General features: G+C 32.8%; 2 protein-coding genes and 1 long non-coding RNA gene across 3 annotated transcripts; 2 read left to right on the top strand and 1 right to left on the bottom strand.

Moving 5' to 3' along the window:
• Positions 1-270: 270 nt before the first annotated feature.
• LOC146921468 (uncharacterized) lies at positions 271-1488 on the top strand. The gene is made up of 3 exons (XR_015010774.1): positions 271-776; positions 809-1014; positions 1114-1488. It is a non-coding gene; the product is annotated as an uncharacterized LOC146921468 (long non-coding RNA).
• A 15187-nt stretch (positions 1489-16675) lies between these two features.
• On the bottom strand, positions 16676-17559 carry LOC146921467 (heat shock 22 kDa protein, mitochondrial-like). The gene is made up of 2 exons (XM_085714875.1): positions 17296-17559; positions 16676-17210 (listed from the first exon to the last, which is right to left on the bottom strand). Exons 1-2 carry the CDS (start codon positions 17546-17548, stop codon positions 16783-16785), a joined length of 681 nt encoding a protein of 226 aa, XP_085571001.1. The 5' UTR covers positions 17549-17559; the 3' UTR covers positions 16676-16782.
• A 4911-nt stretch (positions 17560-22470) lies between these two features.
• LOC146921466 (Haloacid dehalogenase-like hydrolase (HAD) superfamily protein) lies at positions 22471-27467 on the top strand. The gene is made up of 8 exons (XM_085714873.1): positions 22471-22758; positions 24627-24709; positions 25540-25623; positions 25816-25891; positions 25998-26070; positions 26254-26327; positions 26858-26951; positions 27041-27467. The coding sequence occupies exons 1-8, from the start codon at positions 22485-22487 to the stop codon at positions 27105-27107; spliced, it is 825 nt and encodes a 274-aa protein (XP_085570999.1). The 5' UTR covers positions 22471-22484; the 3' UTR covers positions 27108-27467.
• The last annotated feature ends 486 nt before the right edge of the window (positions 27468-27953 follow it).

The raw sequence follows: 27953 nt of genomic DNA, 5'->3' as shown, positions 1-27953 counted from the left end.
TTTTTTCAATAGTACACGTGTCATTCTCTCTATGCTAATTGTCATTAATTGTTATGATCTTGGCATATGTTATGGTAGTATCACTGCGTTATCATTGATTTTTTTTTTTTTTGGGGTACAAAAGAGGGCCAAAGGCCCAAAAGAAAGAAACATCATTGATTTTATTAATAAAGGGTTTTAATTAGTGAATTCTTAAAAAGGTACCAGATCATTGTTTTTATTAAGAAATGAATTTAATTTTTGAATTCTTAAAAATGTGTGTATGTAAGGGATACAAAAACGGTACAATAATGTTTGACTTATATATCATTAATTAAAAACCTTTTTTTTTTTTGGGTACAAATTAAAAATCCTTTTATTTTGTATCTCTTATTTATCTTCATCTTCATCTTCATAGTAAACATTTGCTACGGGTGGCATGTTTATTTGCTTATCAACATGGACCGCTTGGATTATAAAATAAAACCGTGTATTATTATCAAAGTTGATTTTACAGGTGTTTGGAGTGAAAGGAAAATTATTTCGTGTATTTATAGAGTAATCAATATGCAAATCACAAATACGATTCGAATTTGGAATGTCATTGAATAAAAAGATTACAGGTGTTTGAAAGGCATATTCATTCACTCATTTTTTTTCTTCATTTTTCATAATAAAAGAGGGGTGACGCCCAATTCTTTGGTGCACTAAACAAAAGAAATTAAGAGGGCTGAAATTGCAGATCACAGATTCCATGAATCACGCATGAATCATGTTCTTCATTTTTAGTGTTTAGGGTGCTATATATATTCTCTCAAAAAAAAAAAAGGTGCTATATATACATACCACTATTTACTCATCTTGCACAATAATTCATCATTCATCTCTCAGCATTAGCAGATGCACACACAACAGCAATTTTTTATTCATGAATGCATCTTTTTCTGTATTATTATCACCTTTGAAAGAAAAAAATTGTCGAGCATTTTGGTATCTCAACGGTGTATGTTAATGCTATTTTATTGGGAGTTTAAGGTTATATAATTGTTGTGCATTTCTATTTGGATCTAGATGTATGTTTCTCTTTAGCTATGTAGTGAGTTTGAAATGATCAATTTAATTTTTAATCTTCAGGTGTGGAAAAGAAGTTTAAAAAGCCGGAGAAGAGATACCCACTTCATTTTGTAAACCTGTTGATAATCGAGGAATAAAGACTGATGGACTTAAGGAGTTGTTCATGTCACGATAGCAACCACTCTAATTTTTTAGAGAGGCGGCCACAAAAGGAGCACAATACGTTGTGTGAAGACGATCATCAAAAGTTTTGCTAGGATTCACAATTTTACAAGTTTTTTTTTTTTACAAAGATGGTCATATGTTTTTACTCCTACATTTTGATCTATATATAGGTTAATTCTTAACGCTAAGTTACAAATTCTAATGATTTTTTCATGTGTGTTTTTGTATTCTGATATATGGAATGAAATCAAAATAACAATTCTATGTAATTTTCTATTTGAATGTTGATATTAAATAAGAGATTAAGAAAAGATTACGAGGTTGCTGAATTTGTTTTAATGGTTTTCATTGTAGCTCTTTGACAAGAAGTTCTATGAGTAGATAACCAGGAACATAGTTTAGCAAATATAGAGTCTGTATTTTTACATGTTCTTTAACTATATTGCTGCTTAGTCTGATTCGCTTTTTATGGAAAAACCTACACCATAAAATGAATCAGTAATATGTGAAAAATAAATTAAGCGATTATTGCTTCTTCTTTTCTCTTTTTTTTTTTTTTTGTAGAAGAGAGTAGTAAAACATTGATATGCACCTGTAAAAAATATAGAGGGCAAAATTATTTAGTGAACCACATTTTTAATCATTTTTTTTTCAGCCGCGCTATTTATCGTGACACCTTTTCTCGCGAATGCATCACAAATGCATTGTGAATATGTGGTCAAACTTTCAACGAGAAGAACGACCTTGCAAATTGTTTTAAATTTTTTTGACATTTTTCTTTTATTTTGATCAGAATGTGATTTTCCAAGCATCTCTCTTTATCCATCATCACCTCTTTAGACTGGTGTTGTGCCTTTTAGGTTTAATAGAACGTTTTCCATTTATTTTTACGTTAAGATTTCCACGCTTACCAAAAAAATTAGTGTAATATTTGTCGAAACTTATATATTAATTTGGCAATTATATTAGTTAAAACTTAATTTAAACTTATTGTACAATCTTGACTATGAAATCGCCATCATATTAATTTGGCAACATTATGAATTCATTGTACTATTTCTTTATTTTTATTGATTTCTTTAACTAACCGTGATCTTTTTTTTTCTGGGTACAAACTAACCGTGATCTTTATTTTGCTAATAATGGATACTCATTTTTTTATGGGTAGGGGTACTCATTTTTAAATTGAAAATATCAATTTATATTAATATATCAATTTTAATATCTATTTATACTACGATAAATATCTTCACCATTTTCATATCATGTTTTGTTAAAATGATATATTAATAATAATATTAATATAAATTAATATCAAAAATGTGATATTAAGATTGAAAATAGATTAAATAGATATTCAAATGGTAAGACACTTTGTGATGCATTCCCGAGAAAAGTTTCACGATAAATAGCGGTTGAAAGAAAAATGATTAAAAACGCGGTTCACTAAATAATTTTGTCATCTATATTTAAATATATATTAAAACATGTCCAAAAGATATTTAAGAAAATTGAAAATATCTTCACCATTTTAATATCTATTTATATTAATATATCAATTTTAAATGGGGTTTCCTTGCTAAAAATGTGATTTTGAATCTCCTTTACGATTGGATGTAATATGTTTATTGTCTTACAATAATCGGTTTAAAATTAGGGAAATTCTAACCGGTTTAAAATTTCTAAAGTACACATGACACCTCTTCTTTCTAATGAGCATTAAATACTACTCCATCTCATAAAAAGAGTTTTCACTTGTGATTCAAATAATCGGTTTAAAATTAGGGAAATTCTAACCGGTTTAAAATTTCTAAAGTACACATGACACCTCTTCTTTCTAATGAGCATTAAATACTACTCCATCTCATAAAAAGAGTTTTCACTTGTGAATCATTTGGCAAGGCAATGTATGTAGATTAATTCGTTACCTTTATTATGTCTTTTCATCATTGGTTTTTGCTTTGTTATTAAAATAATTTAGGGTTAAATATGTTTTTGGTCCCTATAAAATTGTAAACAATTTTAAGTTTAGTCTTTACCTAATTTTAATAGGTTTTTTAGTCCCTACAAAAAAATTACTTCTAATTTTAGTCATTGTTACAACAAAGTTTGTTTAATTATCCTTAAACTTTTAAATTCTTGAACGATTTGTTTGAGACAAGTTTAGAACACTATGAAAGATTCATTTACTAAAATTTAGAATTTTTTAACATGAAACGAATTAAATATGAATTTTTTTAAAACGGCAAAAGTTAAAGATAAAATTAACAAAATCTGGACTTAAAAATCAAATTTTGCAACAATTTTTTGCAAAGGAACTTTTACTAATTTTCTTAACACATCTGCAAAAAAATTGTTCAAAAACTCAAGAGTTTAACCATAAATTAATCAAATTTGAATTGAGGAGAGACTAATACTGAGTGCAGGAAAAAAAATTAGGGACTAAAATAACAATTAAAATTAAGTAAGGATTAAACTTAAAAGGTCCCAATTTTATAAGGACCAAAAACATATTTAACCCAATAATTTACTTCAATATTTTAATAATTATAGCTAGGAAAACAAATGGTTTCAAAATTTACATTAAGTTTTGGCTTATTGAAAACCATTATTCTTAAGAATTTGTGTACGGAGTTCGAATGAATTTATGACACATATGTTTCATTTAAATCCACTATTGTTTCCTTTTGGTGAAGATTGATATTACGTTGTTGAATTGTGTTACTAGCTTCGTTTACAAGAAGGATGAGATATATTTTTCACAACTTCAAGGATGCCATGTAACTCAAATTGAAGAGAAATATAAGATTTTATCAAATCTATGGTTTGAAGGAGAACAAAATATGCAAGAATTTGAAATGATAGAGATTGAATAAAAAACATAGCATCAAAGTGAATGACAGTCAAAAAATAAATTTTAGATTAAAAAATTAAACAAATGACATCCAAACACTAACAAAATAATCCATCATAATGTTGAGACTTCGGGAAGGAGTCTACATTGGGTTGGACCATTATATTAGGGTAAAAGTAATCACACAAGTGATATTGATACCATGTCTTCACTTAAAATGTCTAAGAAACATGTATTTTGTTAACTCAGCATAATACATCTATATTTTGACATTGTTAGATCTCATCAAAGACCAAAAATGAAGGAATTTGAAATAATGGAGGTGGGATAAAAAAATAGCATAAAAACGAATGACATAAAAAAATAAATTTTTTTTTTTGAAAAAGTTCATCATGGGGGGGGGGGGGGGGGGGGGGGGGGGGGGGGGGGGGGGGTTAAACTAGGTTGGATAATCGCATTATGCTAGGAGTAACAACAAAAGTGAAATTGACACCACATCTTCATCCAAATTGTTGACGCATTAGACATATGGGTCATTTAACTTATATGTTTGTCACCATCTACTCTTGCATCTAATGTGAAATTTTAACTCACATATGACTTATTGACATTTTTCGCTTACATGTGAGACTGTACATATGTAATCTGGTAACATAGTCAAATGAGATTAAGGAATGCATAACAGGGTAAAAAGATGGGTTGGTGATGAATTAATAGAGGGAGGTTTTTGTTCATTTCTTTCATGCGAAGAGAGAAAATAAATTAGAAAAAAAGACAAAAAAAGAATTTGAACATGAGAGAACTGATAAGGAAAAAAGGAGTGTTTGTGCTTTGTCTGTAAAAGTAAATAAAATAAACTGAATATATGGTAATTTACGGGATTGTCGAAGGAGTTAGAGATTTTTGAGTAAATATTTTACCAAAAAAATAAACTAAATATATAAAGCGCCACATTATTTAAAAAATTCTAATAACCATTTATTTTGTCAAATTAGCAAAACTCATATAGAGTTTTCCAGTGTAAAATCTCACCAAAGACCAAAAGTGAAAGAATTTTAAATGATAAAGGCTGAATAAAAGATTTAATATGAAAGTGAATGTTATCCAATAACCAAAATTTAAAATAAAAAAATTAAACAAATGACATTAAAAAACTAATAAAACAATTTACCATAATGTTGGGATAATGTTAGGACTTTTGGGTGAGCCTACACTGGGTTGAATCATCATATTAATTATTTTACCAAAAAATTAGACTCAATTAAAAAAAAAGTCACATCATTTTAAAAATTTCTAATAAGTATATATTTTTATCAACTCAGAATAATACATATGCATTCTTCTAGGGGATTCTACACTGAGTTTGATCAAACATTATATTAAGAGAAACCACACAAGTGAGATTGATATCATATCTTCGTCTAAAACCTTTAGGTATCAGGTATTTGAGTCATCACACTTATATGTTGTTCAAAGTCTACTCTTCCATTCAATATATATAGAACTTTTTAACCCACATTCGACAGATTAACATCTCTTAATCAAGTGCGTAACCATCCACATCCGTAATTACAAGACATATTTAAATCAGGTCAAATTAAGGCACGATTAAACAGTTTGGTTGGTGGTGGTTTCATGGAGTGAGTTTTAAGTTCTTTTCTTCCATAAGAAGAAAGAAATAAAATTAAAAGGAAAAAAAAATATGGAATTGAAAAAGGAATTTAAACATGAGAAGATAGGAGAAAGACAATAAATATTATGTGTTTTGTTTTCTTAAAAAAATAAAAATATTATGTGTTTTATTGTGGGTGTATAGGGAATAACGTGAGTTGTCGGTTATTTTATGGGTTTGTTGAAGGAGTTGGAGATTTTTCGGTATGGACAAAACTTAGGTACAATTCTTTAGGTGCTTTTTGTATGGTTCTTAACAACCATACAAAAAGCATCTAAGGAATTGTACCTAAGTTTTTTCCTTTTGGTAATTAGTTTACCAACAAATTAGATTAGTTAAATAATTTTAAATTGTCTAATAAGCATATATTTTTGTCTACTTAGCATAATGCATCAGTATTTTACCATTTTCATTTGCCAGCAAAGTCCAAAAGTGAATAAATTTGAAATAATAGACTTTGAATGAAAGATTTCATATGAAAGAGAATGACATCCAAAAATTAAAAAAAGAACGGTTCATAACAATGTTTTGACTTTCAAAGAATACTACATTGAGTTTGATTATCTCATTAGATAAAGAGATTCCACACGATTGAGTTTGACACCACACCTTAACCTAAATATTAACGAATTAGGTATATGACTCATACCACTCATATGTTTCTCAATATTTACTCTTGCATCCAATGTAGAACTTTAGTTGACACTTAAAACACTAACGTCTCTCACTCATGTTTGAGACTCTCTACATCTGTAACACCCAGAACCACACATGCTTCCTCCGTAAAATTGAATTAGGTTATTATACCATCATTGGACCTTATAGAGGGAGCCAACATTAGTGTGGATCAATCTATTGGACATAAAACAACTATATAAGAGGGAGCCAACATTAGTGTGGACCAATCTATTGGACATAAAACAACTATATAAATGAGAATAATACCACATCTTCATCCAATATTTTAATTACAAGGGAATTTTAGCCCGTGCTTGGCACGGGTATCCATACTAGTTGAAAATAAAACCATAAAAAAGAAGCGAACAACAAAAAAATAGATGAATGCCCTTACATATCAAAATCAAATCAATGTTGCAAATAATATGTGTGAGAATATTTACGAATGAGAGAAAGTGAATTAGATGGGTGCAAGCGCCGCTGATCGTTCTATGAAAGTAAACCTAACAACAAATTTATAAGGAGTTCATAGGAGCAAATTTTAGTATTAGGTTAAGTTTTTAAATTGTAGATTTTCAGGGTCGGCCCATTACAATTTGAGGCCCAAGGTAGATTATAAAATGAGGCCTTTTTTTAATTAATAATTATATTTAAATAAAATTATCATGTTTTTCTAAAATTATATTTTTTCAGCTTTATAAGATCCATAGTCATTTTGGTAAAAAAAAAAATTCTACAATCATTAATTCAATTAGGGTCATGTTAACTTGTGTCCTTAGGGCACATGTTAAGGAACCCAAAAGTAGAATTATTCTCTCAAATTTTGTGCATTCAATTTAATACAAACTTAAAAATTAACTTTAATGCGCACATTCCAATAAAAAGTTACTATATTTGATTTATTAACTTGTGCCTTAAGGGCACAAGTTAGCTTTTCCCATTCAATTATTATTATAATTGACCATGGGGGGTTAGCTTTAGCGTAATACACTATACTCCCTCAAATAGAATTATCTTCAATGGAGGGAAACTATGAGGAACAAAAAAAATCATTGTACTAGTGTGCTAGCAAATATGTTGAAAATTATTCTTCCGCAATGTATCTTAGACAATCACTCAAATTTTGTACCAGGACAGCCGATTGTTGATAATGCCTTGGTAGCAAGTCGTCCACCTTATGAAAACTAAACCCGTGGTCATGAGGGGTGTGTGGCACTGAAACTGGACATTAGTAAAACATATGATCGCATGAATTGGATTTTTTTGAAGCAGATAATGATTAAACTGGGCTTTGATAACAAATGGATTCATTGGATGAGCATGTGTGTGTGTGTGTGGAGTCTATAGACTATTATGTGTTGGCTAACAATGAAGTCATTGGGCCAGTTATCCCAGGGTGTGGCCTCTGTCAAGGGACTTACATATGAATGAGACAGAGAGGATGGGTGCAAAGAATGTGTGTGAGTATATATATGATTAAGATAAAGAGGGGATGGGTGCAAATAATGTGTGTGAGTATATATATGAATTAGACAAACAACACATTAACTTATGATTTTCAATGCAAACTTATGATTATAAACTTAAATAATAACACATTAACTTATGATTTTCAATGCAAACTTATGATTATAAACTTAAATAATATTGGATAATGATATTCAAGCAATTCACAACATGTTCAATCTTAAACTTTATAAAAAATTATAGAGAAAAACATAGTGAATCCTAAGCTTTTCAAGTAACTATTACAGTGAAAAGTTAAAGTCTCTATATTAAGTTAGTCACTATCAAAACCTTATTCTTCTTCTGTACAATCTTGAATCTTGACATTAATCTTCACATCATTGTTACTTTCCTGAATAAAGGAGAGGAGAGAGCTCTAGGGTTTGCGGCCATTATATTTGAAGGTCAACAATTGGGTGGGCGGTTTCGAAAAGTAAATTTTATTCATGGGTCCCTTAAAAAATAATTAAATAAATAAATAAATTTCTGGATATAAAATGTTTCTGGGAACAAAAAAATTTCTCAAAGAAAATGATTGGAATAATTTTACTATGAAGATGAAAATAAATTTATGTGTAATACTTGTTTTTATTTTTAAAAATAATGTGTAATACCTGTTAATTGAAAGGAATCTTGCATTGTTTTCCAAATTGACAACTATTACATTAGAGTATTTTTTGCTAGCCAAATTGAAATACAAATGGCTTCTTTATTTTTTTTAATGAGCAGAAATTTTAAATTTAGTTGTCTCAAACGAGTATACCATGTCTCAGATGATTCTTCTTAAGTGGTAGCAAGAGCTTCAATTTTCACTCCATTAGGAGCATAGAGGTTTCTTTGTTTATGTCCTTAGGCCAAGGTCCTTTGCTTCTGATCCTTAATAATAAAACCATTTGAATTAAATTAAAAAATGCAATCATTTTTTTTTTGAGTAAAAAATGGAATCATTATCATTAATAAGTTGACTTACCGATAACAAATTCTTTTTGAGCTTGGGTACTACTAAAATATTGTTTAGGTGAAGATTACCTTGTGTGGTTTGAAGAAAAGCTTTACCTTATGGGTAATGGGTAGAGCATGGCCATTACCAAAACCTAGTTTAAGATTTTGCAACTTATCTCATTGACTTATCATATGAGTGGTTGCTCGAGAGTCAACATAAAAATTTGGATCATTATCATCATTTAGATCGAGTGCTGGCAACGCTTCTTGAGTGTTTTCATATACATTAGAGTTGTATTCATATATGTAATAACATGTAACGTACTGGAAAGTGCAGTAAAATATTCTTTATAAAAGATGAGGAAAAGATCACTAATGGATCTGAGTACAAGGAAATAACAGAATGAAATTAGAAGGGTACAGAGAGGAGCATAGGAATGTCAGAGAGAGAGAATGATTGAAGATATCACTAATTACTTGCCTCCCACTCAGCTCACTTGTTTGTTATATAGCCTTCTAGCCTTGTGTTTGCAACACGCGTCCTACACCCTTTTCTTACTCCCTCCAAGTTAGTTGGGATCCTATTTGCTGAATCATCCTTTTTGCCCACTTTTCCCATTGTGCCCTTCATAACAATGCTTCCCCCTTTAAAATTAACCTTGTCCTCAAGGTTTAGCTCAGGGTAATTGATCTTCATTTCATTGTAATCTTCCCACTTTGTTTCAGCAGTCTCCCCATGTCCCCATTTAATCAACACCTGTGGAGTTGCTACATTGCCTTGCATGATCATTCTGCTATCAAGTATTTCAGTGGGTTGGAATGTGGGTCCAATATCTGATGTTGTGAGTGGTAATGAGAGATATGGTTCATCATTAGTGCCCTTAAATTCCTTGAGTTGAGCCACATGAAAAACTGGGTGTATTTTAGCTGATGGTGGTAACTCCAGCTTGTATGCCACTGTCCCTATCTTTGCAATGACTTCAAAGGGACCAAAGAATCTCATGGAAAGTTTCTGATTCTTTCTTAGAACTGCAGAATGCTGTCTGTAAGGTTGCAGCTTTACCAACACCTTATCTCCTACCTTAAATTCTATATCCTTCCTTTTCTTGTCAGCTTGTTGTTTCATTATCTGCTGTGCTTTCATCAAGTTCCTCTTAAGCTGATCCATAATCACATCTCTTTGCATCAATTGTTCCTTGACAGATGGCGGGTCAGATGTTGGAGCACAGTATCTGATCATGGTTGGGGCTTCTCTTCCATACACAGCTTTGAAGGGAGTCATGCCTGCACTGTTATGGAAAGTTGTGTTGTACCAGTACTCAGCCATAGGTATCATCTTGTACCAGCCCTTAGGATTCTGAAATGTAAAACACCTTAAATACATTTCCAAGCACTTGTTCAGTGCCTCAGATTGCCCATCAGATTGTGGGTGATAGGCAGTGCTCATAGCTAGAGATGTGCCTTGTAATTTAAACAAGTTCTGCCAGAATCCACTTGTAAATACCTTGTCCCTATCAGATACTATTGACTTGGGAATCCCATGTAATTTAGCTATATTGGTCATGAAGGCTTCAGCTACAGATTTACTAGTGTAATCAGATTTCAGAGGCACAAAATGACTGTACTTAGTTAATCTATCAATTACTACCATGATTACAGTAAACCCAAAAGATATTGGTAGGCCAGTTATAAAGTTCATAGCAATGTCTTCCCATACCTGATTTGGTATTGGAAGAGGCTGCAACAACCCAGCAGGAGATGTATTGATTGCCTTGGCCTGTTGACAGATGATACATTGTTGTACATACTCTTTAATGTCCTCTCTCATCTTCTTCCAATGAAATTGAGCCTGGATTCGAGCCACAGTCCTATTAATACCAGCATGTCCTCCAATGTGTGATGTGTGAAACTCTTTCAGGATTTTGTTGATCAAGTTACTATCATTGGGCACCACTAGCTTATCTTTCCATAGTAAAAGTCCATCTCTGACTGAATACTCTTGATAAGCCTCCTCCTGCTGTGAACAAGCCTTCATAATTTGTTGAGCATCAGCATCTCCTTCCAAGGCTTTTTGGAGTTCTTGTATGAAGTGATTATTGGGTTCAGACCAAGCCAACAGGAACATTCTAGATAAAGCATCAGCTGGAATGTTTTCTTTGCCTGGTTTGTATTCAATCTGAAAATCAAACCCAATAAACTTGTGTAACCATGCTTGTTGTTCTGGGGTTTGAAGTGACTGATCAAGCAAACTCTTCAAACTCTTCTGGTCAGTCTTGATTATGAATTTATGCCCCAACAAGTAGTGCCTAAACTTTGCCAACGCTTCAGTGATTGCAAGTAATTCTCTGATGTAGGATGATTGTTTTTGTCTTCTTGGTGACAACTTTTTTGAAAAATATGCAATTGGATGACCCTGCTGTCCCAACACTTCCCCCACACCTGTTCCAGATGCATCAGTTTCTAATGTGAAGGGCTTGGAAAAATCAGGTAAGCTTAACACTGGTGCAGATGTTATAGCTTGCTTCAGGTTCTGAAATGCATTTTCAGCTTCTATATTCCACACAAAAGCTTCTTTCTTTAGTAAATTTGTGAGTGGACCTGCTATCTGTGCATAAGACTTGATAAAACGCCTGTAGTATCCTGTTAATCCCAAAAATCCTCTTAACTGTTTCACATTAACAGGTATTGGCCATGCTAATACATCTTTAATTTTTCCAGCATGCATATACACCCCACTACCAGAGACTATATGCCCTAAGTAATCAACCTCCCTTTCACCAAAAGAACATTTGGATAATTTTGCAAATAACTGATGTTGTTCTAGCACTTGTAAGACCCACTCCAAGTGTTTCAAATGATCATGCCATGTAGGGCTATAGACAAGGATATCATCAAAAAAAACTAGTACAAACTTTCTCAATGCAGCTTTGAAAATGTTATTCATAAGGGACTGAAATGTAGCAGGTGCACTTGTAAGACCAAATGGCATGACTAACCACTCATAGTGACCATGATGAGTCAGGAAAGTTGTTTTGTAACGATCTTCTGGTTTGATTAGGATCTGATGATAACCTGAACGAAGATCCAGCTTTGAGAAATATTGTGCGCCATGTAGTTCATCCAGCAATTCGTCCACTGTTGGCATAGGGAAACTATCCTTAACTGTGACCTTGTTGAGGGCCCTGTAATCAGTACAGAAACGCCAGCTTCCATCTTTCTTTTTCACCAAGATGATTGGGGAGGAAAATGGACTGTTACTTGGAGTAATAATGCCCTGTTCCAGCATTTCATGAACCATTTTCTCAATTTGCTCCTTCTGACTATGAGGATACCGATATGGCTTCACTTTCACTGGTGTAGTGCCTTCTTGAAGGGGAATTTCATGGTCATGGCTTCTTGGTGGAGGAAGGCTGGAAGGAGTGTGGAACACCTTCCTGTAAGTGTGCAGTAAAATTGCCAATTCAGGATCCATATCTGATGGTAATTCAGACAAGACATCTAGAGAAGTTTCTGTTGTGACCCTTTGGACAGTGAAGCATTCAGCAATGGATTTTGTGTGGTGCATTCTTCTTAATTGGTGAAGTTGTGCTTGTTGTGGATCCGCCTGTTTTTCCCCTTGTAATGTAATGAGTTTACCATCTTGGTAAAATTTGAGGGATAGTGCTGCATAATCTGCAATGTGAGGCCCTAACGTTGCTAACCACGATGAGCCTAAAATCAAGTCTGCTCCGGCTACTGGTAGTAAATACGCCTGTACCACCAACTCATGACCTTGCACCTGTAGCTGTATCCTCTTAACTAGTCCTTCCACCACTAAACTCTGTCCGTTTCCCACAAGTACCTGATAACTAGGAGTAGGTTCGATTGGTACCTTCAAAAATTGTGCGATGCGAGGTTGTAAATAGGTATCAGAACTACCACCATCTACTAGAACTTGTACTTCAATATTACCAATGATTCCTGTGAATTTGATTATACCCCTTCCTGAGTTTCCTTTCATCGCATTCAGGGATAGAAGGTGCTGGTTGTTGTCTGGTGGTGGCTCTTGCTCCTCAATTTTCGGTGGATCTGGCTCTGGTGGTTCGTCTTCTTCTTCCGACAATTGTAACATCATCAGACGCCGATTCGGACAACGGTGCATATGTGAAAATTTCTCATCGCAGAAATAGCATAATCCCTTGTCTCGTCGGATTTGCATTTCCGCTGATGTGATGCTCTTGACAGCCATGGGTTTCTGATTCGGTGTTGGAAGGAGAGGTGGTAATTGGATTTTTGGTTGGTTTTGGGTCGGGTTTGGGTCGGATCTTTGTGTATTTGGGTAATTTTTGGATTGATATTGGTTTGGTGATGTTGGGCCTTTGAATGGACTCTGATAGGGTTTGGGCTTATTCTGGGCTGCATATTTCTCCTCGAACAGTTTTGCAAGAGCAAAAGCCTTGGGTAAATTTGCAGGTGCAAAAGCCAGTACATCTCTACGAATGTCGACCTGTAATCCACTGATGAAACAGTCCAAAAATGCTTCAGTACTAACACCGTAAACATGGTTTGCAAGCTTGTTAAACTCACAGTGGTAATCTCCCACCGTACCGATTTGGTTGAGCTTGAACAATGCTGCTCTGGGGCATTCATAGGCTGATGGACCAAAATCCATCTCCAACGCTCTCGTGAACTCATGCCATGAACGAAACGGTTGAGCACGTTGACACATCTGATACCATGGAATTACATCATGATCCAAGTGAACTGACGAAATCACGAGTCGATCTGCATCCGGTGTGTTGTGATATTCAAAGAATTGTTCCGCTTTGAAAATCCAGTCTATAACATTTTTCCCATCAAACCTTGGAAAATCAAGTTTCACTGCTCGTACCTGAAATGGTTGTTTGCTCGAGTTCGCCGAACCATGGGAAGACTCCGGTGATTGTTTATGTAGGAGTACGTCGAGAGCTTCATGGAGGAGGTTGAAACGCTCGGTGTTGGTGGATTCAGCTTGTCGAAATTGAACTTGCATCTCCGATTGAATCCTCTCAATTGCTGCTGCGTTTCTTTGAATGCCGTTTTGAAGCTCCTGGATCTGTGGTTCGTAGTCTGCCATGGATTCAATGAAAGCACCAATTTGTAACGTACTGGAAAGTGCAGTAAAATATTCTTTATAAAAGATGAGGAAAAGATCACTAATGGATCTGAGTACAAGGAAATAACAGAATGAAATTAGAAGGGTACAGAGAGGAGCAGAGGAATGTCAGAGAGAGAGAATGATTGAAGATATCACTAATTGCTTGCCTCCCACTCAGCTCACTTGTTTGTTATATAGCCTTCTAGCCTTGTGTTTGCAACACGCGTCCTACACCCTTTTCTTACTCCCTCCAAGTTAGTTGGGATCCTATTTGCTGAATCATCCTTTTTGCCCACTTTTCCCATTGTGCCCTTCATAACATAACACTTTGTGGCAATGTGATTTGTTTGGCCACATATTTGACATGCTTCCTTAGTTTGTTGTCTTGGTGGTCCTTTCCAGATGTTGGGATTTGGTGGAACTTTGGAGTTAAGGGCTTGATAGTTGTGGCTGCTGCGAGGTTGCTTGTGAAGATTGTGTGTGGCGTCCTCTATAATTACCTCTACCACGGCGCGTATTTCTTCCACTTCCTCAAAAGCTAAAAAAGGATCATTATGATCAATATATGGCTTTTCTTCCTCAAGATAAACCTCTTGGCTTTTCTTCCTCAAGATAAACCTCTTCAAAATTATGTAAAGACATAATAAATTGACTAAAAGAAGGATATTGCCAATAGCTGCAAGTTTGTCAGATATTTCCTTGAATTTTTGTATGCATTCATCCAAAGGACAAGGCTCCCCTTGATAAGCCGTATAAGTTGTTTTTCAATTGAGCCTCACTGTCTTCAGTGTTAGGCAACAGCTGGTCCATATTAAGTTAGTTGTAAGCCCTCCAAAGATCATGCTTAGAACTTCTTCATCACCCATTGCTCTTTAATTTGCTGCATTTCTTTTTCTGCAGAATCAGTGACTCATATGCTGGTTTTTCAAAACTTGTGATGTGATGTTCAAGGTTGAGGCTTCTAATGTGTGGTAGAATTTGAGATTTCCACAATAGAAAATATTTGGTGGATAATTTGATTGAAACTAAACGTCTACATTGGTGAAAAGATGTAATTGAGAGTTTGGATTCATCAACACTCATGGTTTTTGAATTCCCTTGCACTGACACCATAACGAAGTTTATAAATATTCCACTTTCCATTAGAACAAAAGCAGATCCCCAATTAGTACAAAGATAATTGAAACCGTGGATCAAAGATAATTGTGATGAGATCTAAGAGAAATTGAAACCGTAAGCATGAAAATGCGAAATAAAAGAAAATTTTGAGAAGCATTACTTTTTTGGTTCAGTGAGTGTGAAGTTCGATGAATCTGCAATTGTGATGCTCGATCGGTGAAGATGAAGGAAGGGTGAAGCTTGATGGGTGAAAATCTCAACGGTGGGATTCCAGGTTGAAGTGAGAATGTGCGACAGCGGAGGAGGAGGTGGTGAAGTGAGAATGGAATGTGTGACACGTGATGAATGAGATAAAATGAAATAGAATTAAAGCAAAAAAATAATTTACTGAAATTTAATTTTGACTATTGTTACTTGGCGTACTAGACCTAACATTTTTCTCAATTGTTACTATATCATTGTATCAGGTAACAATTTTTCACGTGTTACAATGTCATTGTTACTAAATGCCAATCTCGACAGTATATTATTTATTATTTTACCTATCTTGTCTTCTGAAACTCCTATTTTAGGTTTGGATTTTCACCATAAAGGTTTGGTTCTTCCCATTGCTCATTTTGTCTCATACCATCATATTTTAAAGACTCAGCCTTTCCTTTTTCCTTCAGTGATTATACATACCTATTCCTAGTCATTTTCAGGAAGCCCTTGATAGGAAGTCTACTTGGGAGATCGTCAAGCTTTCCTAAACACACAAAGACAGGTTAATGTATTTGGGTTTTCTTAGTAAAGTACAAGTCATATGGTACATTTGATAGGCACGAGGCTAAGTTGGTTGCTAAGGGCAGGGAATACTTCTAGACTTTTCGAGTTGACGACAAAAAGACATTTGATTTTGTGGCCAAAATAAGCACCGTTAGAGTCATGCTCTTTGTTGCACTTGATATAGAATGGCCATTGAGGCAACTTGATCTGAAGAATTCATTTCTAGGATTTACACCAAAATGATAGCAGAAACACTGCTGATTCTAGCAGTGGCAGCTACAATCTGCGTCCAAATGCCAACTACCGGTCACGCGAAGATGAATAATATTCATAATCTCATTTGTGAAAAGACGGTATGGACTAGAACCGAGTAAAGGCCATTTTTCTCCGCCTTGCACACCCTCTTGTCCTCTTTAACAAATTCAAAAAGAGGATTATAATAGATTATAGTAGCCTTAGGAAAATCAAAAAGAAACCGAACAAAGTTAAGGTTCCAAGGAAGGTTGCAACAGGTTAGACACCCGACGATGATCAATGTGAAAATTTACAGAATTTGACATTGTAATCATAATCCCATAACCAACGGAATATTTACTCCGGATCCAACCTACAACATTCTTTTACAAACTCAATTCTTGAAGATGTCTAGATCTCCAACGGTTTTAACCACATATCAACTAAGGTACAAAGATTATTTGCTAAACTGCCTGATAGGAATCTATATCGAAGCAAAGCTTTCAAAGATGCAACTAAAATTAGAAAAAAAAAGACAGTAAACAAAACAAATTAAATAAACAGGTTCAAGCAATTCAATACTTGTTCAATCCTAAACTTTGCAAAAATTGTAGAGAAAAACACAGTCAATCCTAAGCTTTTCAAGTAACTACGAAAAGTTAAAGTCTCAATGCTAAGTTAGTCACTATCAAAACATTCTTCTATACAATCTTGAATCTTGACATTAATCTTCACATCCTTTTTACTTTCCTGAATTTCATCTACCTCCTTCATTTTAGGTACGACAACCTTGAGCACACAGCCATTTTTTATCTTAGCCTTAATCTGATCAATCTTGTAAGGTTTTCCAGATAAATCATATGTGCTATTTAGAACTTGACGACAACCTTCCTCACTTTCTTTAACACCTTTAATGGTAAGAGTTTTGTGATCGACAGTAATCTTCACATCGTCCTTATCAAGTCCAAACATATACAAACGGATACGAAGAGAATCCTCAGTCTCTTTCATAGAAAAGCATTGTTCCTTTAGCTGATTGAACAATTGTCGCGCCATTTTATAGACTTGGCTCCAGATGCTAAATGGAGAACCCATATCGAAGGAATCTAGAAACAACATAACAAAGAAAAAGAGTTAAATATCAATCAAATAACATCACAGAAAAATTGAAGATACTGTAAGATACCGTACGGGAATAGCGAGGATGTTTGACGTGGTAATATAAATTTATAGCTTCGCCTTCGCGGAGTTCATCGTTTTGGGGAAAGTTGGTGTTGAAAAAGCGGTAAGCAGTGATGGGGCGAAAGAGAGGTGGAATAGTAATGGCGTTGGTGTTGAATGAGTGGGAAGAGGAAATGGCGGGGCGAAGGAGAGACTTTGAGAGGAGACAACCGGAGGAGGCGGAGGAGATGAAACGTTTGGCGATGAGAGAGGAAGCGGCCATTGAGAAGGAGATTAGGGTTTGCTTGCTTGCTTGCGGGAGAAGATGGATGGGCGGAGATATATATATTCGACGGATTCCTGACTTGGGTGCGTAAGAAGTTACAACTTGCTTGATGAACAAGAAATTAAAGATAATGGTGAATTTCATGACTTAAAAAAATGGTTTTTAACGTCACGCTTTAACTTTTATTTTTAAATAATATTTTTTTTAAAATTTTTTTAAATTGAATTATTTTATTTCACATAAATATCTTAACAAACTAGGTTTACTAGTTGTTTGATCTTATCCACTAATAGTATGATTTAAGAAATTTTTTGGTAGAATTAGTTAATGTCCCATTAAATTTAACAACCTCTTTCGGCTCTTTTGAGCTAACTTTTTCTTTCCAAAAATGCCCTCAATTTTGAATACAAATAACACATGTAACAAATAGATAAAAATAATATTAAATATTAAAAAATGTAACAAACACGATATGAATATATATATATATATATATATATATATATGTTTTTTTCCTTTATCATTTAAAAAGTGTAACAAATTAGATGAGTATATGTATACTTACTATCTCATTATCCCAATTATATCCTTAAACAATTTTTTTTCTATAATAAAGATCGTTGTTGGTTTCATTCAAAAAGTTAGATTCTTTTTTTTTGTTATATTGTTGGTGTCATTGAAATAAATAATCATGATTAGTTTGATTTTTTTTTTGAACAAGTATTAGTTTGGTTTATTATAACTTGAAAGCAACAAACATATACATTTTTAGTTTTAATCCAAATCAAAATTTCATACAAAAAACACGGTTAATAATTTTCAAACATCTTTTCGCTAGTTTAACATAATTTATCTATATCTATATCTATATTTATACTATATATAAAGAAAACAACCCCTTTTAGCACTTTTGGGCAATATTTTCCTTTTTAAAAATGCCCTCAATTTTCAATACAAACAACACATGTAACAAACACGATATCAATATATATATGTATGTATGTATGTATGTATGTATGTTTTTTTTCCTTTATCATTTAAAAAGTGTAACAAACTGGATGAGTATATTTATACTTACTTTTTTATTATCTCAATTATACTCTTAAACAAAAAAAAAATATACTCTTAAACAACTTTTTCTATGACAAATATTGTTGTTGGTGTCATAAAAATAAGAATTTATATTATATTTTTTTGTTATATTGTTGGAGTTATTGAAATAGATAATCATGTTTAATTTTGGTTTGTTATAACTAGAAAGCAACAAACATTTATATTTTTAATTTTAATCAAAATCAAAATTTCATAAGAAAAAACATAGTTCATAATTTTTAAATTTTAGCACAATAAAAAGAGCGGAAAGACGCCACGTGAGTGCCCGTCTTTTCGCTAGTTTCAATAAATTTAATAATCTTTTATTTATTTTCAAATTTTTATTTTAATATTTTTCAAATTTTTTTAATTTGATAAATTTATTTTTTTTTTGGATTGTTAAAAAAAAGTTTTTTTAATTCAATATTTTATTTTTTCAATTTTTCAAATCTGATATTTTTTATTTGAGGCGCGTTCAGACCGACATTCATTTTTTCATTGTGCTAAGCATATAAATTACGAACACAATTTTTTGTGAAATATTAATTAAAAGGTTAAATTACACTCTCCTACCCTCAAAGATGCTTGAATTACGCTCCCTTTCCCTCTTATTTTAAAATATACACTTTCCTCCATCGAAAAGTAAAATCTACACTCCCTTCTTCTATAAGATGCTTGAATTATAACTCTCTCCCTTAATAATTAAATATGTACTACACTTTAATCTATTTTAACATAAATAAATATTTTTATGATATATACTAATTTTGAACCACTATTTAAGAAAAATAAATTCATTTCTTTATAATTTAAATGTCAATGATAATTAAATTTAAATTTTTGTTATTAATTTTATAAGTTATAGTATAAAATTAACTTTTAAATAACCATACTTTATTGTCTTTAGTAATTTTTCACATATTTTAATTTTATCTTTGGTTGTTTCATATTTTATAATAGGGTTTAAAAATATATGTTAGTGAAATTGTGAATAAAAAATAGCGAAAAATATGTATTCAAATTTAGATTATAAATATTTCTCAAAATTTTTTTTTGATTATATTAAAATAGACCCGCAATACTATTTTTTTCGAAGTGTGTTATATTATTATTTTTTAGCTAGATTATTAGAAATAAAAAAATATATTGAGGGAGTAAAGTGTAGATTTTAACATAAGAGAGGAGACGAATGTAATTCAAGATTCTCTGACACTATGTTTGGTAGGGGTGAAATAGGGGAGAGAGAAGTTGAAGAGAGAGAGTTTGAAGAGAAATGTTGAATTTCTCTTGTTTGGATTGAATAGAAATAGGGGAGAGAGAGATATAAAGCGTGGGACCCACACACTTTATTCTTCTCCCCAAAGATGCGAAGAAAGAGCTAAGAAAGGCTGCACTTTTTCCTATTTCCACCTTTGCCCTTGATTATGTGCAACATTTTTTTATTTATTTTTTAAAGAATGTGAAACAATTGTTACCTAATTAGTACCATGCATCGACTTTCCAGTTCTAGTTTTTTTTTTTGTTGGCCAATGCTAAATTGTAGAAATATACTTGGTATTTTTTTTATTGATAACTATATTGCAGATATTTTATTTTAAAGAAGTATATTGTTGATGCTAAAAATACTAACCATGAACTAATTCAATTGAGTCGGTCCATCAGAAAAATTCAATTGAGTCATTAAATTGAATTATTAATCAATTAAATAGATAATAAATTAAATAAAACAAGTTTGTTAAAAATTTAATTAAATTATATTAAACCTTTCAATTTATTTATTAAACCATAAATTGTATGTTGGCTTTAACTCAAGGATATTTTTGTCTTTTTAAAACATAATAACATCTCTTTCTCTTCTATCTCTCTCTTCTTTCTCTTTTACCAAACAACACATCAAATCTTCTCTATTTCTCATCATTTTCTCTCTTCTCTTACTCTCTTTCACCTCTTTTTCTCTTCACAACTTCTTCTCCCAACCAAACATAATGTTAGGGAGAGGAATGAAATGTTTTCTAATATGTTTTGAATAAGAGGGGAGGGGAGTTTATATTTTAACATAAGAGTAGAGGGGACTGTAATTCAAGCATCTTTGAGGGGAGATGAGTGTAATTTACTCTAATTAAAAAATTTATGTATAGATGTTTGTGACTTTGAAATTGTAACAAACCATGTTTATCTTTTTCGATGACTTGTATCTGGTTAATTTATACAATGGCATTAAGATCAAATAGTGTGTGATAGTAAACCTAGTCAAATGTCTCACAACTAACATCCACAAATGTTTCTACCTGTGTCCCTTCCGTTACAGAGAAATTCTATGTCTAACAATTCCTACGTCAAAATATCATTTTCAGATTCCACATTAAGGCTATGTTTGGATTGATGGTGTATGATGGAATGGAAAGGAATGAAGTGGTAACTAATTGGATTCCATTGTTTGGATATCAAAAAGCTAATGGAATGGAATGGTACATAATGGAACTCATTCCATCCCATTCCATTCAATCCTTCAATTTTACATTCCTCCCAATTTGGGGTGTATGCAATGGAATAAAGCTTCTTAGTTTCAATATTACTATTTTGCCCCTATTTTATTTATCATTATTTTTTCCTATTTCCAAATACTTTCTTTTTCCAAGTCCTGTGTCTTTCTTCGTGTACCTATTTGTATGCTTGCTTTTCTTTTTCTTTGTAGTGGATATGTACATGCAGTGGATATGTTTAGTTTTCATTATATTCGTGTATTGATATGTACATGCAGTGGATATTTTTGCTTATTCTTGGTTTTGTATCCCCAGTGTGTCTGCATTACTTTTTTTGCTTTGTATACAGGAGCGTACAATTTCTATGAGATGTGCATGTCTCGCTTTGATGTTCTCATGTAGGTGAAGTGAGTGTGCAATTCCTATCAGCTCTTGTTTGGGATGATGATCTATGATCTTTTGTGCGGGTAGTTGAATTATCGAAGGAGATACAATTAGTAATGATATGTTTTACATCATAATAGTTTTTTAAATAAGGACAAAAATGGAATAAAAATTTATAATTTGTTCTATTCCGTCCATTTTCCAAACAATTGAATGGAAATATTATTCCGTTATATCATAAAATACCCAAATGATGGAATTGAATATTTATTCCATTACGCTCCATTCCATTCCGTTCTATTCTACTCCGCTCTGTCAATCCAAACAGAGCCTAAACAAAACACTAAGAACGGAAATAGAAACATCAATATATAAATAAAGATAATTTATATATAATCAACTAGATCAAATATATACATAAGATTCATAGCAACTACACCTAATTTAAATAAATAGATGACTAGTTTTTTGGATTACGTACGAAGTTTTCACAGCTTATAATTGACTAATATCTGTCGGAATCTGTGGGGCACACAAGGTAGATTTTTACCTCTCAACGAGATTTTTTTTCATACACATGAGTCATGAGTCGAACTTTTGAACAAATGGTTAAGAAGCTCAAATCCATTATCACTTGGACCAATCTATTATTTAAAAATGAGGTTAAAATATGTTCTTGGTTCATATAAATATATCAACTTTTTGTTTTAGTTCTTATAAAATTTTTGTTAGACTTTTAGTTAACCAAAAGTTTTTAATCATCACTTTCATTCTCTACTTCAACCCACATCTAACCTTCATATTTTTTTAATTGTATTTTCAAGAAATGGATATAATATTATGAAAATCTCGCAAAAATGTGTTAACACAAAGAATTTGTAAATTTATAGAGATAAAAAAAACATATTTGAACACGTGAAAATAAATTGTACTTAATATTGGGCTACATAGTACATAACGAACGAGAATGGCAAATGGGTACTTCTAATACAGTCATGATGAGATGCTCTCTCAACAACTCCTTCTTCAAAGCTCTGAAACCCAATTTCCGAAATTCAAATCTTGTTCCCAATTCATCACTTCCACTCTCTTCTTCAATACGGATCAACAAAGGAGCAAGGTGCTCTCATAGTCATAGCGGTGGGACTGGGAGGGTATATGACGCATTACTGTTGGATGCTGGAGGCACCCTGTTGCAATTGGCCAATCCTGTTGAGCATACTTATGCCACTATTGGATCCAAATACGGTTCGTTACTCTCGTCGCTCGATCCATTATAGCTTATGAAAACAGCTTATAGTTTATAATAAACGCATAAGCTACAAATTAAGTTGTTTATCCAAATAGGCATAGGTGATACCTGATAAACTAATAGAAAATCATTAGGAGATTGAATCTGAAGTATTTGATAGTTGATGAATGCACATATTGAATTGAACTAACTAGTAGATATAAGAGTGACTATCCAATATGGTTGTTCAAAATTTTTGCGTGGCCCAATTCAGTATCTGATGAAAAACAAATTCAAATTAGTCTCTAAACATTTTTATACTAGGGACAAATAAGTCCCTCTGATATAATGAGTTAGGGACTAATTCAGTAATTTTTCCTCGGTATGAAAATATCAGGGTCTAATTTGGGTTTGTTTTTTGTCAGTTGGACTGCTAGAAAATTGTGAAAGATCAAGGACCAGTTTGGATTGTCTTAGTTTTTAGCTTATGAAAAATAGTTTATGCAAATAAATAACCTTTTATGTTAATTCATAAGTTCTCACTAACGAAAATTGTATGTTCATAGGTTGTTTTTTTCATAAATTACATTGACAAGCTTATGAATAATACATAAAAGCTTATTTATTTGTATACGCTGTTTTTAATAAGCTAAAAAATAAGTCAATCCAAACGGGTCGCAAATTGTGTCTTCATTTTAAATATAAAAAGTAAAAAATGATATGCTATAGGTTATGTACACAATCTTTACTTCAAGTAGCATTTAGAACACATTTTAAACCAGTGAAAAGAATGCTATAAGCTCATGAGTGAAGCACCGAGAGGGGAACTGTGTGGCTGGGTGTGGCGTGGTGGAGATATCATCGCATCTATTTTTTGACTGTCATATACCTTCAATGATATGGTATGTAGTAGTGAAATGGCCGAGGGTTGTCTCTACATTGCACAGGGGCTGTTGGGAACATTTGGCTCAGTTTGATGGATTGCCTGCAGTTGAATGATTTGGAAAGAAAGGAATGAGTATGTTAAGAACAAAGAAATGAGTGTTGGAAAACTGGTTGAGGAGATTAAGTTGCTGTGATGGAAATGGCTCAAAAGTAAGGTTAAGGGATTCCTTTGGCCTATTAACCAATGGTGTCAAAATCTGCTAGATTGACTTGGTCTCATGTAAGGTTTTTCGCATAGGAAAGTGTTGCTATGATTTTATTTGCTTTCATTTGACAAGAGGTGTATGAATATATGGTGTGTCTTGCGAGATCTGATCTGCTGGTTTATGCATATATTTGATTGACCAAGTAATTTCTACTCGGATACTGGTTTTGAAAATTCCTGGTGCACTGTTATATCACATACAGGTGACATTTTGAGTGAATCAAGCACCTGGAGTTTGCGGGTGCATTTCTGATTTATAGTTGCTTGTGTGATGACTTGTGGTGCATTAATGTGGGCAATACATCATAGTTCATATGTGGCTGCTGGTGTGGTATTTTTTGTTGAATGAATCTTCTTTTGCCTTTGCAAAAAAATAACTTGGTGGTTTGACCTTGCCAAACAGGGCCTAATACGAGATAAGAATAGAGTGTTCTATTGAATGTTCTGTCGTTATCATCTCAATTCTGTTATCATTCAATATAAGATACGAGAGAAGTTATAGAAAATATATGCTTATCATTTGTATAGTTTGTTAGATAAAACCGGCTTGCAAGGTGAGAGACTCTCCTCGATTATAAACACATTTTCAATTCATATTACATCTAATGCGTGCCTCTTAACAAATATACTCATTAATAAGAGTTGTTATATCGCCACACCCCTTTATTGTCAGCATTTTCCTTCTATTATTATTCTTTTTGGATAAACGTATTCATTTGTTATGTCTGGTTTCAGGTTTGACTGTGAATCCAGCTGAGATAAAGCAGGGGTTTAAGAGAGCGTTTTCTGCTCAATGGTCTGAAAAACTACGGTATCAGGTATAAATACTCTACGATTGTTTCCTCATCACTTTTTGTCAGAGCTCATTGTATTGAGTTATTGCCCTGGACTTATAAATATGGTGTATAGAAAATGTTTTTAATGATTTCAACAGTTCCTATAAGCTTGCTGTTTTCTATAAGGGAAAATATGAGGAAAATTTTGGAAGTTTATGGTAAGTTGTAGCATGAGGAAGGTTACTGTTTTATTAAATGACAATATGATCAACTCCCAGTGTGTGAAGTAGGAGGAGTAGTAACCTTAACCTATACCATCCATGACAATTTAGAAGAAAGAGCATTAGGATAACAAAAATGGAATTGATATAGGGAAAGAAGAGAAATTCACACCACAAATCATGCTTGCCCTCTTCTTTTCACTCCTCTCTTCCTATATATACCCAATTCAAATCACTCCTCTGTGTTTCATCTCTGAATTGGGAGTTATTTATCCTTTGCCTCAAGCCTTTCCTAACTCCCAAGATTTCCGAAAATTTCTCAATTGAGTTTAGACTCCAATACTTATTTTCTTGGTTGTTGTTGCTTCATTTGTCTTTGGGCTTCTCCACTACAAAGGAATTTAACTATCATGATAGGCAAAGCGACAACTTGCTTAACTTCTGTGTCAACTTGCTCAATTAATTCCTGACCAAATTTGTGTTCTTAACATTTCAGTATATTGAAGTCACTGATTTTCCATGTTACATTAGATATTTTCTAACATGAAACCTAGTTACAGTTAATTTCTAACATGAAAACAGATATCTGTTTAATTGGTAAATGGCATTTGTTATGGCTATTACATGCACCCTTTGTTGTATTTACTACAGGGTGATGGGAGGCCATTTTGGAAATTTGTAGTTTCTGAAGCCACCGGTTGCGGAGACGAAGACTTTTTTGAGGAAGTTTATGAGGTAACCTTTCTAGTTCTGTTTTATTTGTCATTCGTTCATTTCCAATCTATGAAAATTCAATCAGCTGGAGCTAATTTATCTGTACAATGCTTTGATATTTGTGAAGTAAATTGCAATTTCTTTGTTTTTCATCAGCTTCTTTCCAACATAACTAAAAATTAAAATGACCTATTGGTTATGAAATTGTATCAGCACTATGCAAAAGGTGATGCATGGCATCTTCCCAACGGAGCTTTTGACACAATGACTCTTCTCAAGGATGCTGGAGGTCAAATAAATTAAATATTTCATTTTTCCTAAGCTATTTACCTTACATGTAAGTTTTGTACATTCTTTGAAGTTAGTCCTTGCTAACATGACAAACAGTGACACAGTTAAGATGGCTGTTGTGTCCAATTTCGACTCTCGCTTAAGGAAGCTATTGAAGGATCTTAACGTTTTACATCTGTGAGCATTAGCCATTCTTTCGATATGATAATACTAACTACATTTCATTATTGGGCATTATATTTGCATCATTGGTGAGGTGTTCATCTAATATTGTTTGTCTAACCGCTTACTTTGCAGAAAAGTCTGATGAATGTATCTTAACATGGTTTTTAATGTTTCATTTTTTGGTTTTCATATCAGATTTGATGCAGTCATTATATCATCAGAGGTTGGATATGAAAAACCAGACCCAAAAATATTTCAAGCTGCTCTAGGTATTTATTAGTTACTGTTGCGCTAACTTCATTTGTCAAAAAATATGTTAATTGTATATGCTTTGTTTCTTCCTCAGGAACGGAGTGTTGAACCAAAACAAATGTTTCACATATTACCTCCTTTCTTGGCATTCCTTTTTTTTTCTTCTTTAAATCATCACAGCTTGCCTTTCTTCCTGGCATTCCTTAGCATATATAAAAGAACATTACAAACGTGTCTTGTTTTCTTGTGGAACAATAACATAATATTTTTTTCTTCATAATTTCCTTACGTTGGTATTTAAGTCTCACTCTCTCAAGAGTTTCTTTTGGCTTCATTTTGAATCCCCTTAATTTCTGATAATGCCTTAATAACCATGCTTATCTCACTAAGCTGTTTATATAACATTCAATAAAACAAAAAATGGCTCAGACATGAATTAGCGGTTATTGGATAATACTTAAATGTTTGCTGTTGTGTTCTTGCAAACTTTAATTGTGGCAATATTGCTTTAGTTAGTTGAGTCTCATTGTCAATGTTTTCCTTGTAGATCAATTAAATGTAGAGGCTGGCAAAGCCTTGCACATAGGAGATGATCAAAAGGCAGATAAATTCGGGGCCAATGACGTAGGGATAGATTGCTGGTGAGAGCATTTTCTTGTCTGAAGTGATTATTGCTTTCTAACAAATTTTTATATCTTAATTACTGTTCTAAATTGATATGTCAAAACAGGTTATGGGGGACTGATGTGAAGACATTCTCTGAGATACAAATCCGCATCCTTAATCCAGAGGCATAATATTACTTATTGCTGTCAACAGACAACAGTCTCAAGAGTTTTTTTGCTGATCATTGTGAATGTTGAGCTGAAAAATGAAAGCAATCACCAGAGGAGTCTATGTTATCTGCATTATTTGATCATCACACTTTGTAATTATTTTTGACAAATCTGTTTAGGCCACACATTCAACTCACAAGTGATGACAGATATCACACAAAGAAGTCAGAATCAAATGGGGGAACTAGGTTGACAATTAGAGATTTTGATGTATTGGCACTATATCTAGTCTATTAAAATATACAGTGCTCTAGATTAAATTAACATTAATTGTAATAAATTTCTAAGAAAATCTTATCCTTTTGGAGTATTCATGTATTACTAGGAAGAATTCCTTAGACCTTGACCGTTATACTAGATGTATTAGGTGAGATTGATTCGTAAAACAGTAAGTATTGGATAGAACAGTACAAAACTTTACTTGGGATCGATAAAAAATAATACTTTTTATGTTAGAAAATAAAAAACATGTTTTGGTATTTTTGATAGTTTGTACTGTTGGACACAAAATGTTATCCCACAGTTTAGTGAGAAACACAAATTCATGCTTTTATCCGGACACTTGCTACCTGTTTTGTCTAGTTCAATGATTAGGGTCTAAATCAAACAAGGTACAAAAAATTGTTCAATTTTATCACTTGTTTTTTAGCAAATCAAATGCACCCTAAGACATGACCTAGTAGTTTCATAAGAGACTCATCTAGTTGAAGTGTTTAATGGTATTAACCAAATAACTAAGTAAATTTACCTTACCATTTAACTAATTTTAGCCATGACATGTAAGTGCATTTCGATCCACACTAGTGT

The sequence above is a fragment of the Medicago sativa genome, chromosome 5, assembly GCF_051527215.1.
Source record: "Medicago sativa cultivar Bolivia chromosome 5, Bolivia_mono, whole genome shotgun sequence".
Lineage (NCBI taxonomy): Eukaryota > Viridiplantae > Streptophyta > Magnoliopsida > Fabales > Fabaceae > Medicago > Medicago sativa.
The sequence above is the reverse complement of the archived record's forward strand: the minus strand, read 5'-3'. Positions and strand labels throughout refer to the sequence as shown.